Below are 13,638 nucleotides of genomic sequence, written 5' to 3' on the forward strand. Positions count from 1 at the left end.
GTTCCCTAAGCTATGGGCTGTTTCCTTATGCGCAACAGTAAGGTGGGAATAAAAATTTTTTTTTAGTATAAAACAATTCTTAATTGTAAAATACAAGTCTTGTTGAATATGTAAAAAAGTAGGGTGCCTTTATTCCAGTCAACTTGTACAGAAACACAGCAACTCCAAAAATGTAAGTTATCTTTTCAAAAACATTGGAACAGTTAAATTAAACCTTACTATCAGCTGACTCTGTCAACTGTCACTGTTGCACAGACCAACATCACATAGAGTTAAGGGACTCAGTGAATACACACCTAATAATTATTTTAAAAATATCTTACATTTTAACCAAGTTGTCAATTAAAATGACAGACGCACAGAGAGGCTCCAGGAGCTGAATGCACCAGTTGGATGACCACAGTCACCAGAGACAAGAACAAAAAAAAAAAAAGGATCTTCCCAGTTTCTACAATACAACTGTTGATACAAAAGCCAAAAGGAAAGAGCTCATGAGTCATGAGCAGGGGCACAGAGGAGCAGGATAAAGCCACAGGCAGCAGGTGTGAGGGGCCAGCACGAGCCGATAAACGGGTTGCGATGAGTTAGCCCTCCTCTGCTACCCCCAACACCTCTCATGGGCTTCCACACTGGCAGTACACAGACACAGCTGGCCCTGTGCTGCTGGTGTTCGCTCCCATCCTGCCAGTGGGATCAGGTGGGTTTGGTCTGCGCGTGGAAATGATCCCGAGGTGACGCCATCACCCTCTTAATCGGGTTGGACAGTCGGTCTCGGCAGATACTTGGCCTGTGGCTAAATGTCACCAGCACACCTGCTTCCTCTCGTCATCCAGTCGTGAAGCCTTACATCAGTCCATTCAGACAGCTCGGGGTGGAACAGAAGTCATGACCAAAGCTGAAGGCTTTACCGAAAGCTTGGCTGAGAGCCAGCGTCACAGGGACGGTTAGAGATTGCTCATTAGGTTTCTGACCAAGAGAATGCTTGAAGAACGGATGGCAGTCTGAAGGCTACTGGTGGGAGAAGCTGAAGGTCTGGCAGGAGTGAGTGTGTATGTGTGTGTGTGTGTGTGTGTGTGTATATATGTGTGTGTGTCAGTCTGTGATTTAGGAGATCACTTAGTGGAGCGTCGGGCAGGCTCAAACGCTGTAGGCGGGGGAGGAGGACCTCTGCGGTCCAGCTCCTCCACATATGCCATGATGAGCTTCTGTCTTTCCTCTGGGACACAGTCCAGCACCAGGTAGCGCATATCGTTCTGGAGAATCTTCTCTATGTCTGTCAGGTGCTGCTCGGATTCCTGCATCAACTTACGAGATCTGGGGGATGAGAGCAAACACTGAGATAAGCATTATTTATTTAATTACAATTACTGAAAAGACTTGTGGCAATTAGCTTAATCAAGTGGTAAGCAGCTCAGAAACACAAGCTTCATCATGGCCCTCTGAAGTCTCTCACTTGTATGTGATGAACTTGGTCTCTTTCAGCAGAGTCCTGAAGTCTGCTTTCGCTGTGATGTGCTTGTCTTTGATGTAGTCTTCAAACTCCCTCTGCTTTTTCTGGAAGAAAAAGCAAAGCAAGCCTCTTCACTACATTTAGCAAACTACACTGCCTCAGCAACTTCTGTTTCCTACTTAGCATATTTATATCAATAGGCATAAAATATTCAATCTACCCGATCACTGCTTGAAAACTTCAGACATCTTGGATCATCTTTGATGGTCTTTTTGACCTCCTTCCATGTCGAGGTCAATGTGACCTGTTGGAAGAGAGTGACGCGGTCAGCCATGGTATCATATACCAAATAGAACTGCAAAGATCAAGCACAGTACAAAACGTATCAAAGAATCAGAACAGAAAACCACTGTTGCACCATAGTCGTCTCATCTAGAAGTTGCCGGAACAGCTCCTTCTTCTTTTTTGTCAGTGCCTCGATATGCTCGTTGAAGAGTCTCTCCTTTTCTTCACGCTCCAGCAGTGAGGAAGACTCCCAGCGGTGGTCCTTCCTCAGGGATCGTCGCGTCTCAGACCAGGTGGCATCTGATGACCTCACCTGCCATCCCGAGGCACAGGAGGTGAAGCAATCTCACACAGCTGCACACAAGCATGCATGTGCGACTGCACTTTTGGCACATGCAGACTGCACAAGTACTGAGGTTAATAGGCTAAATGGGATTAATGAGACTAATGGAATTGCGGCTTCCTTTACTAAATATGGTGTGCATTCCAAGCAGACTAACACAGCAACATTGTTCACTGTCATCAGTTACACCACAAACACCTGCTTTTTCTCATCCGCGTCATACTAATCTTCAAAGACGTTTAGACTTATTTTCTTATATACCATCTTGCAGATAAACCAATCATGTAAGGTAGTTGTATGCTCTTATACAGCAGGTGAAGGGCTTGAAATCTACTGCATGAGCTGAAGCAGATGTGAAAGTGGGGGACACTGAGCAGGATAAAACAGTTTATTCTCAAAGGGCTTATTAATTAGCCGCATTGGTTAAGTCAGACTCCGAAAAACCCAAGTGTAGAGCCCAGTGTAACTGATTCAGCTCGGAAAGAGCTTCATAAGAACGTGCTGAAGCACCTCACTGGAAAGCAGGAAGAGGATTAGAAGATAGTGCTGCTGTTGTTCTTCACATGTGCAGCGCGCCCCAAGTCAAACCTCTCCACATGTGCAATTCGCATGGTACGAGGGTCTCACCATGTCAGACATGAGGGCTTTGAAGTGCTGCACGGCCTCCTCACGCTTGTGTTGCTCACGCTCACGGTCGATCTCCTTGGTCTGCTCGGAGCGGAAGCGCTGGACAGCACGCTCACGCTCACGCAGGCTGGCCTCCACACGAGCTTGCTTCTCCAGCTCCTTCTCCTTCTCCGAGTTTGAGTTCTGGAGTCGAGAGTAGAGATCAGGTTCAGGCATGGCTCGTGTGAGACTTGTGCACGGCTAGTCAAAGGACAGCTACAATACTTGCAACAGCTGTTGCATCCTCGAAAGAGGTTTAGCACAAGAAACATTTCTTGTAATCAATCCAGTATATATAGTTGAACTGAACTAGCAAAACTAAAATCTTAAAGAGAAAAATGTTCATTTAAGAAGGATGAGACCCAATTATTCCTTCACCTATTTATGAGCCTGTTCTCTCCTTTATCTCCTAAGTACCTACAAAGAGAGCAGGTTCAGCACACTTGCTGAGTTGCATACTAAAAGGGGTCTCCTCTACCTTTGTGAGCTTCTCCACAAAGCTCTTGAACAGTTCCTCTCGTGTGGCTGATGTCTCTACTGCTTTGTACCGAGGGTCTGTCTCCATCTTCTCTTTCACTTTGCTCCAGCGCTGCTGGCCATCTACGTGGTAATCAGACAGCAGTTCGAAGAAGTCCTGCTTTACCTGTAAGGAATATGCATTGCACTCAGACTGATCCATGCACATCACCAGATCAGCTGTTTCAACACCTTTGGCATATGTCTTTGCCAACTGGGCTTTGGTTGACCTTTTTTTGACATGATTTTATGGGAAATTAGAAGCCCACTGCCTTCAACTTCTCTGTAGTAAATTTAACTAATGTTTCTGTTATCTGGTCATATTAAAAACTCAAGTAGCAGTTCCGTCTGTTTTGCCAAGCTCTCGTGTCATTGCAACGTTAGACCCTCACAGTGCCATACACAACAACCTTGTGAGAATTAACTTGTGGTTCTCACTCTCTAAGTTCCTAAGGTAGCCCACACAGTGGAGCATTGGGCCAGCTCAAATGCAGCCTCACCACTTCATGCTTGTCGATGTCCATCTGACAACTGCCAGAGACTGAACTGAGGGCAGAAAAGATGCAACATGGCAGTCACGTTGCCCTTATTTACTACACATAAAAACGTCCATTCAGTCTCGGGGACAGGAGCTGAAATAGTCATAAATTCAAAGGAGATTTCTACTACCTGCTGCTTTCCGGTGGGCTATTGTGACCCTGTCCACTGGCCATTAGGCTCTGTATAAACACTGTTGTAAAAGCAGCCTCAGAGTGGCTGTAGATTGGCGTCCTCCAGTTAACCCCACTCTGTGCAGACTCCCTCCCCCTCACCTACCACCCTTCCCCCAACAGGTGACATTTTACTGCTATTAATGTTTTATGGCTGACCTTTAGCTGGCAAAGGCAATCAGTGCTGTCTCCCATCACTTAACCCAAACTACCTCAGACCACCAGCGCCCAGTAGTCAAACAGACTAGGCTCACAACAACCCACAATACAGCACACGAAGACATCACAGTCTGGTTTCTGTCCTTCATAGGATGTTTTGTTTGAATTCCATACATGGACCTCCTGCTGAAACATGCCATGAAGTTCGTCAGGTAGGTCTGTAGCTGGATTGTATTCTGTAGCGCTCTGTATTCTGTAGAGCTGAATGCTCACCTTCTCTCCCCTGTTCTTTGAGTTCTCCTTCTCTCTCTTCCTCAGAGAGGCCATGAACTCAGTAAAGATGGCCTCCCTGTCCTTCATCTTCTCAATAGCTTTGAAACGCACTTCCCGGGCATGCTTGGCGGCAAACTCGCTGAATGTGGTTCTGCTTGGTCAAAATAAAACGTAGCAAACTGTAAAGCTAACCAAAACACATTTTATGCCAAAGACACCATCTGTTGGTATTGTCAATAGCTCATTTTAATCAACCTGCAGTATAATGAAATAGTAATACACAAATACACACTACCCACACAGGTGTGTTCAAGAAAATGAAGCAAAAGGTGCTAAAGTGTTCACCTGGCACCAAGTCTGGCTTCCTCCATCATCTTCCTGAAATCCTCTTTGGCCTGCATGATCTTGTTTTTTTTCTCCTTCCTCTCCTCTTCAGCACGGGTCTTCACATATTGGTCAAACACCTAAGGAGGCAAAGTAAACACATGTGAATACCTGTAAACATAGGGCCATGGCTTAAGAGGCAGAACAAGGCATCTGGAGTTACTCTGAGTCTCTCAAAGGACCTGATGCAAAGTATCCTAGCACCTGTTGATGTTGGCACTGTTTCAGAAAACTGATTTTGCCAAATTTCATATCATTAGAAAACATGCTGAATATTGAATTGGTGTTAATTATCACAGTGTACTGTAAGCATGAGAGAGAGGTTGTGGGTGTGGGTGAGGTATTGGGGATGCGTGTGTATACCTGCTTCCGTTCCTTGGGGTTCAGTAGCAGATAGCGGGGGTCAAACACTATCTTATGCAGCTCCTTCTCCCAGGTAGAGAAGGCTGAAACCTAGCACAATGAAGAAAAGGCAGAGCAAGAGGGGTAACATGAGTTGCTTAGCACCCCCTCCTCCTAATTAGGCTCATTCTAATGAGCAAGCCAATCAGCAGGTGAGCTCTTCTGAGCGAGACCCACCCCCTGTGGTGCCGAGTCAGGGTGTGCGCCTGGTGCGTTTCATCCCGCCCCACATCGCTATCCTTAATGAATGACATGCATTGGGTGGGGGGGGGGTCCCTGTGCCTCCCTCCTGCTCTCTCCCTGCATTAATTGGTACAGATGAGTGTGGAGTAATTAGTAGGGGCAGGGGGAGTGGCATTAACTGCTGCAGACTCTACAGTACGGTCTGAAGGGGGAGAAGGTTTGCCTTGATGTCTAGCCCTCTTGACTGGAGTGGAGCTGCCTTTCATCTGCGGTGTGGAACACGTGGGCAAAGGGCAAGCAACTGTAAGCTACCGCCTTAAAGAGCTCTTGAACTCATCACAGACTCAGTGATTTACCTTTTTAGTGCTGGGAGACATCAAATTTGCTGCGAGTGAGGGCAGCAAAGAGATATAACCTGCTCATTGTTGATGAACGCATGAGACAAGGCCTGGTAAGTCGAAAGTCGGTCTGGTAAGTCGAAATGTCAGGAGAGGTATTTTAATGAGAGCTTAGGCTTACATATGGCAACAGATTTGACCTTTCTAAAGCAGAAGCCAATGTGTTTGTATATACAAGTACTTTGTTTACATAGCTGATGAAGGATCTCTAAACCATCCTGTTTCTTTAAAAACCTGTTGGTAATTTTTACTACCTATAAACAATATTTCCCTCTCTGAATCCTGCTCACTAGAATTTTATTTCAATAGCAGGGGAATAAAAACTAAGCGTTTTGGCTTGGCACCCAGAAGTGGGTGGTGAGGAGCATAACTTGGAGGTGGGGAACGAGCGATCTGTGTGTGGAGGTGGGCGCTGTGGGTTTACCCCTCTCTCCAGGAGCATGTCTTTAAACTGGCACATCCGAGTCTCCTGCGGGAGCAGAGCTCGCTCCCGTGCTGCCCTCAGCTCAGCCTCCACTGCTCCCTCTTTCTCCAGGTCCAGCTCCTTCCTGTCCTCCAGTCTACCACATGAGAGGGGAGACAAGGTCGTAAAACACTTAATGTCATCAGCAACAGACAAACAGAGAAGACAATATTTTTGGTTTGGAAAAGGAAGCATAATTATTTAGAGTACAAAATGACAAAACCAAAAAAAATAACATAAAAGGCTCACTTTTTCTTTTTGGCTTTGCTGGGTTCATCATCTGGTGTGTCATCTGCAGCTACAACCTCTTGTTCCTGCTTACCGATTGCTGTAAACACACACACACACACTTAACTTAAAAATAACAGAAGATTTGGACAGATGGATGAAAAACAAACAGATCTCTCAAGATAAATGACACATGGTTCTCTACCAGTACAACCTGACATGAGAAACTCTAGTGGTCAAGGGCTTGCATCATCAAGAATTAAATGCTGCTGCAATTACAAAGCCAATATCCAAATGAATACTGCACCAATAGTACATTATCCCTGGTATTCAAAATCCAGACTATTTGTTATAATGAATCTCTCAGTGTAATAGCCCTACAGAGAGGCAGAGCTCTGAACATCTCCAATCACAAGAGGCCACAAACATTTATTAATTGGGTTGAACAATGAGACTAGGGTACAGAAGACTATTACTGACTTTTGCCTATGAGCATTATGGAATCCAGAAAAAGTCCGGTCATATCAGATCCCTGATATGCAATCTTGGCCCTCTTCAAGCTTTAAGATTCACTCATGGACAACTGAGACATAACATCATATAAGAGGCTCCATGGTGCTATGGCCAGAGCTCTAACCCTGCTTGGGCCCGTTGTCCAGGGCTCTCTTGTGTGGTGGCTCCTGGATGCTCCTGTCCACGTCAGTGCGCCCCACCAGCTCCTCTGGTCGCTCCCACATGGAGAGGCGCGTGGTGGGGTTGTAGAAGAACACACGGTCATCACCAGTCCACACAACACACCTGTCATGGGAAAGCTGCTTTAAACACCAAAGATAAAATCTCTGTATTGTGCAGGTGAAAATAAATATGCTACAGATTCTCAAACAGACAAACAAACAGACAGGAACCTGCTCCAGTGAACCCACAGTTGTGTGTTCTACGGTTACCTACCATGGAGTGCCAGGAATGGGGTTTGTAGCTACAGGTTTGGCTTTTTTGGCAACTTTCTCTTCTTCCGTCATCTCCCCTTCCTTCAGCTCCTACAGTCATGCAAAAGACTCAATGGGCCATCTAAAATGTTCTACTTTCGTCTTTATTTTTATCTTGAAGATATTGGCAGATGAAGCCTAATAAACAAGTAAGACAAACTAGAAAGCACATTTTACCTCTTTATGCTCTTTGGGTGGATCAATTTTGGGACTTCCATCTTCCACCTCCATAAGATCAGTGATCTCACCATCTACTGCCAGGTCCTTGGCTTTCTCCAGCTCCTTTTCTGTTGTGGAGAACCACAATAGTTTTAACAGTGGAGGTAACTGTTCTAAATCATGTATGGAGGCTTACAAGCTAACCTCATAAAAAGAACATATATGAGTCAGACCAAAATAAAGCCCAGCCTGTGTGTTGAAACTGTTTAGTGTGCTGAGAAATGATTGGGAATACACTCTCCATTGCTTTGCTCTCAGACCTTTCTCTCTCAGTTCTTCTGGCTTTTCCCAGGTGGTCTCCAGTGTGCGTTTGTTGTAGTAGTAGGACTTCCCTTCTGCAGTTTTAAACTCTGACCATTCAGAAAGAGCCAATGGGGATGAAGCTGCTGCTACTGTCATCTGGGGAGGCATCATGGGTAACAGAGGAGGTGCTATGCCAGGAAGCATACCTGGAGAGCAGACACACATGTACACATACATACATACATACATACATATACATACATATATATACATACATACACACACACATATATACATATATTATATATGTATGTGTTTGCTATAAATGCACTAGGTCAGCATTGCCCAACTCCAATTCTAGATTCCTTGCACAATCTTTTTTGTTTTCCCCAGTCTACACACATTAGCCGATTATGATAGCTTTTGCTAGTATATTGCTCAAGAAAACCTATGCAAAACCAAGGCCTCAACCAATTAAATCCAAGTTAAGGCAAGCCCAAGGCAATACTGAGACAAATCTGACATCACAATATTGTCCACATAGAACACTAGGACATCATACCATAATTGAGAGTTCATTTTACCTTTCACAAGCTAATTTGTAAGCGATTGGAATACGAAAGTAACAACAAAAACACCTTCACTGCATCTTTCAGCAACATCTCACAACTAGATGTGAATTCTGGTAAACAAACTTTATTTTAAATTCACTATATCTCCATGATCAGGCAGAGGAGTTTGAAGTCACTAAAGAATCACTGAAGAAAAACTGAATGATTAAACTAAAATTCTGACAATGTTTTGTTGGTGGATCACATATTCTATGGTCTTGGGAAGGAATTTCAAAGACCTAATGTTTCAGACAGAATCAAGACTGAGTGAAAATTTACAAGAGTGCATGACAAGACCAATAATGTACGATCTCTGCCACACTAGCATTTGGCCTACCTAAGATGAAACGGGCGTGTAATAAAAGGGAAAACATAGAACTATGCAGTGCTGTGGGGCACCTAGGACTGGGGTTGAGAAACACACCTTCAGATCATTTTACTCTACTTCTGACTGGATAAACAAAAATTAAAGGGAAATAAAGACAGGACAGCAGAACTAGATTGGAATAATGAAACATTACTAATGATGGAAATAATGAAAAATGAAAGCACAAACATGGTTAAAAGATGCCTCTACATGCCCAATGAAATGCCTTACATACTAATTTAACATCAGTAATAAAAAAGAATGGGCATAAAGTTCATGATTATGCAATAAAAGAGGCTTGTGCATAACTCGCAGTTAATAGACTCAGAGCTAGGGAACTCTGGTGCTGTCTTAGGAATCCCTGACAAAACCTATACACACTTTTTCCATCAGGACACCTGTCCTCCTTTTAATCTTTATATGTGAAAGATGTAATCTAAAAGGTAAGCAAAGTGAACCCAGATTATTCTGTGTCAAAATATGCTTTTCATTTAATGCTGGAAACAGAAACAAACCAAACCATGCCATTGCAAAAAAGCACTAGTACCACAAAGCAATCACTATGGAGAACAAAAAAGCACAAGGATAGCTATTAACAGCTACAAGACAGACAAGCTCATGAGATGATGCAATTTACACATTTCATAGTTTGTTGCAAGGGCAGCGTGCTTTCTTCAAAAGGTGCTCCAAAAATGACAGACCACAGAAATAGAATACTGATACTGTAAATGTCATATCCTGTTAATATTTGAAGAAAGCCATGTGCCTAAACTATCCATTGTACATGTGTATGAAGTATTTTGGGATTTGATGAACTAGCTACCTATTTATCTTCTGCAACTAGAGGTAAATAATACATAAACCATAGATGCACAAGTCACCAGCATGCCGACTAGCAGAGAATACCGACTGGAGATAGAGAGAAAATTACCGTTCTTGCTGGGAGAGATAGTCTTTATATAGGGACAGCTGACTATCTGCATCATTGCTACACCTAAAAGAATCAAGCAAGCACAGAGTGTTGGGGAGAGAAAGACAGACGTCAGCTACAGTGTCCAGTGCAGGTAACAGGCCAACAGCAGACTGTATGCAGCCCTTAGGTCAAACTACCAACAAACTCCACATTGGTAATGTGTTCTTCTGTCGCTATGAAAAATTAGAAGGTTATGATCATGTTGGTAAAAGTCTATAAACCAACATTTACAATAAGTTTACTTTGTTTACTAGAGTTGATGTCAAGCTTAAAGTCCACTTAGTGATATGGATTTCTCCTAAAACTGACAACTAGCAATGTAACCATTTTCTTGGTAACATGGGCAAATAAGAAGGGTGCTGATACTGCCATCTATGGCTTACTGCTGGGTATTTACTTACAAACAAACAAACAAACAAACAAACAAACCAACCAACCAACCAACCCACACTTTACAAGGGGTGTTTCCCCACAAGGGTCATTAGTTGACATTTTATTTCTACCTACTCTTGGCTTTTCTCAATTCTAAATCTTTTGTTAGCAACACACTGCATGTTTTGAAAAGATGTGAAGGAGTGGAGGTTTAAAGCCAAATCAAGGAAGAGCTAGGTGAGCGGAGGCATTCAGAGAGAGCCCTGCCAGGAGTGCAGCAGCGTTCTGCGGGGTGATTGGCCAGGCAAAGGGGGCCAACGTACCGGGCAGTGGAATAGGCAAGCCAGGCACGGGCACTCGGAAAGGTGGCACCATCACTGGGGGAAAGGTGGGGATAGCAGCAGCCGGCTGTGGCACCGTGTGGGGTAGGGCCACAGGAAGGGGCTGTGGCCCCGTGGTCACCGTCACGGCTACTGCAGCGGGGTTGACAGCAGCCACGGGCGTCACCGCAACGCTGTGGGGCGCAGTTACAGTGGATGGCAGCTCTACGCCTTCAGGAGCTGTGAAATGGGATGCAAGTTGGGCAAGAGAGGATATCAGAGACTGGACCACATGCTGAAATTAGTCCTACTGATGATACTGAGCAGACAACAAGAGATCCCTACAATATTTTTATTTTATTGTGACAATGACATTGTATAGAATTTTTTTCCAGACTACTGCCCTTAAATCATTCTCCCCTGACTTCCTAAAACTGTACTGGATCAAAGGTCTTGTACATAAACATTTAGTATATACAGGGTCAATTTGAAATTCTATAATAAAAATTACAAAATATTCAGCTTCTATCATTTCAGGTGAGTGCAGCCAGTAGTGCAAAAGCTTAAAGAAATGTAAAGACAAAGGGCAACTGTGGATTTTGCGTGAGTGACATTTACCTGCTCCAGGCGTAGGTAGCAGTGGCGAGACTATGGACGTGCTGGGGGTGGGAGTAGAGCTCATGAGTGTGGGAGAGGCCTGGGTAGTGTGGCTGACATGGGAAAGAGTCGTGCTGACACTCGCGGGTGGGAGGCCAGGGCCAGGGCTGGTGGCGGCGGATGGGACCCCTGGCCCCGTGGCTGCTGCCGCCACTGCTGCTTGGCTCATCATCAGAGGGGTAAGCTCCGCCTGCTGGATAACCTTCACGCCCTCTGGCTTTGTCCAGGCCGACTCTCGCGTGCGAGCATTATAGTAATACACCTGCGCAGAAGCAAACCGCCCTGGAACCCGATGTAGTGAAGTCTCTCATAAGACATCCAATGAGAGTTGGGATTTGAACAGAACAACGTGGACGGGATGCACATGTGAGCACAAGCACTGTACTGGAGCAAGAACTTAATAAAAACGTGGTGAAAGAAGCAATAAACAAAACAGCACAGAGCACTTTCATTCTGATATACAGCAGAGAGAGGGTACAGCTTCATTCATATAATTAAGTAGCCATCTCATAACTGCCACAAAACACTGAAGTTTTCTGACCTCACTGCTATTACATTCTATACCTTTCCATCTGGACTCTTGTTTTCCACCCATATTTCCTCTGCAGTGGGAAGCGATGGTGCAACGGGTGAGGCTGTAGGGGGAATTCCAGGTGGAAAGATCATTCCAGGAGGAGGCGGCATTGTACCCACTGGTGGAGGTATGAATGGTGGTCTCTTGGAGATCAAAACAAATAAACAGACAAGGAGCCATTAAAATCACTTATATACTCTTTTACAGTTTGAAGCTACATTTTACGTTTGGTTACCACAACTGAATGCGCAGGTATTCATTATAATAATACCTGTAAATGGGGCGTTCCTATGGGTGGTGGAACGCTGGGATCAAAGGGCAACCGCCCAAATGAGGGTCGGGCTGTAGGTGGAGGACCCCTCATCATTGCAAATGGCGGTGCAGCAGGGGTGCTCAATAAAGGCTGCCTGCGCTGGATCCCTGTGCTGGCGGGAGGTGCAGAGGAAGGAAAGCGAGGTACTGGCTGCTGAGCCATTCTGGTACTGCGGAAAGAACTTGAGTTAGCAAGCTAACCAACCTACATAGCTAGCTTGCTTGCTTTAAAACACACACACACACACACACACAACCGTAGAAATGCCCCGTTCAACAAGCAGCTAATTAGCCACACGACCGCGAGCCACATCCCACAACTTTCGACTACGACCTGTGACATGTTCATTATACATTTGGAAACAACTAGCAATAAAATCAGCAAGCAAAAAATAGCACGATGGCATAGTGTGATGACCGCTTGCTAGCTACATGCGTTATTGCCTAAAACGGCCACTCTCTTTATTGTCTATATGTAGCTAGCTAGTTAGCTGTGCCTGGAAAGTTAGCCGTCTAGCTACCCATCAACTCACATTTAAGGGGTTGAGAAAAAAACTAAATAAAACAAAAATGAACATAAGCTAAAATATGGAATTATCAAAGATACGCCATTTCATTATTCTCGAAATAATTCAATGGTATTGTTTAAAGCCTTACCTGTTAGCACTGAAACCAATGCTTTCTCCCTCCGTGTGTTCCGCCATTACAGGAAAACAACAAAGTACTACAGTGACGAATTTCCTGTAGTAACGCGCTTCAAATTTTCCCATGTCTATAAATCTGCTCTATAATGACCAAAATGGAAAATAAAGCAAGCATAATTTATTAGTATAACTACAACTGGAAAATGTGCCACATACCGACATGTTGACTCTCGTGGCAGAATACCCTCTCCAAGGTTTACTCTTGATAGAAGAAATATTTTGAGATGCCAGGTTTCATCTATTGACTATACCGACCTTTTAAATTCAGTATAATCTGTTATATCTCAAATTGAGTAAATTAGATGTTACCAGAACACACTTCCCCACACTTATGTCAGTGTTAAGAGTATACTGCTTTAAAAAGTGCATAGGACACTTTTAATGCTGATAAAATTACTAAAACCTAGTTGTAGTCCATAGCACTTAAACCAGACAAAGAGGGTAAAAATCTCACAATTTTTTTGTTTAAGTTTTATTCAAAAACTTACTGTCTCCAGATGGATACAAATCAGAAACAGTACAGTGGATGACATGATAGGGAAACAATTATGTATAAGTGTAAATCTTTGAACAGGGACAGATCATATGTGTTTACAAACGTTAACTGAAAGGGAAAACACTAGAAAATTAGGTTTTGTTATAATGCATGTATATTTACACAGTCTATTCAGCAGTTTTGTCAGTGTAGTGGTGAATGACAAACAAGGGACAGTATAAAGCCAAGGGGCTTTTGTTTATATATTCTTTGTGAAACTGGCATTGCACTTTTCTAATGTAATTACACTCATGCCTTTTTTGAACATTCACTTCTGAAGCAAATGGGAATCAATGCACCGCGCA

The 13,638-nt window shown here is 43.9% G+C and overlaps 1 protein-coding gene across 2 annotated transcripts; it reads right to left on the bottom strand.

The window, feature by feature from the left end:
- Nucleotides 1-111: 111 nt before the first annotated feature.
- tcerg1a (transcription elongation regulator 1a (CA150)) lies at nt 112-12,819 on the bottom strand. 2 transcript variants are annotated; one of them, XM_027016962.3, is made up of 21 exons: nt 12,752-12,819; nt 12,054-12,264; nt 11,773-11,925; nt 11,170-11,470; nt 10,555-10,791; nt 9,818-9,880; nt 7,926-8,114; nt 7,624-7,733; nt 7,409-7,497; nt 7,098-7,258; nt 6,482-6,560; nt 6,194-6,329; nt 5,150-5,239; nt 4,748-4,866; nt 4,403-4,553; nt 3,223-3,387; nt 2,706-2,888; nt 1,869-2,048; nt 1,671-1,754; nt 1,454-1,554; nt 112-1,314 (listed from the first exon to the last, which is right to left on the bottom strand). In XM_027016962.3, the coding sequence occupies exons 1-21, from the start codon at nt 12,796-12,798 to the stop codon at nt 1,113-1,115; spliced, it is 3,051 nt and encodes a 1,016-aa protein (XP_026872763.1). In that variant the 5' UTR covers nt 12,799-12,819; the 3' UTR covers nt 112-1,112. The 2 variants fall into 2 exon arrangements, with proteins under 2 accessions (XP_026872763.1, XP_026872772.1); XM_027016971.3 differs by lacking the exon at nt 9,818-9,880.
- Between the last annotated feature and the right edge of the window lie 819 nt (nt 12,820-13,638).

This window comes from Electrophorus electricus, chromosome 16, assembly GCF_041902795.1.
Source record: "Electrophorus electricus isolate QZ-2024a chromosome 16, ASM4190279v1, whole genome shotgun sequence".
In the NCBI taxonomy this organism is placed as follows: domain Eukaryota; kingdom Metazoa; phylum Chordata; class Actinopteri; order Gymnotiformes; family Gymnotidae; genus Electrophorus; species Electrophorus electricus.

Coding starts and splice junctions, on each gene's coding strand:
- tcerg1a (XM_027016962.3), bottom strand. CDS start 12,798: ATGGCGGAACACACGGAGGGAGAAAGCATTGGTTTCAGTGCTAACAG. Junction 9,881..10,554: donor CTTGCCTATTCCACTGCCCG/GTACGTTGGCCC, acceptor TGATTCTTTTAG/GTGTAGCAATGATGCAGATA. Junction 3,388..4,402: donor CAAAGAACAGGGGAGAGAAG/GTGAGCATTCAG, acceptor TATTCCTTACAG/GTAAAGCAGGACTTCTTCGA.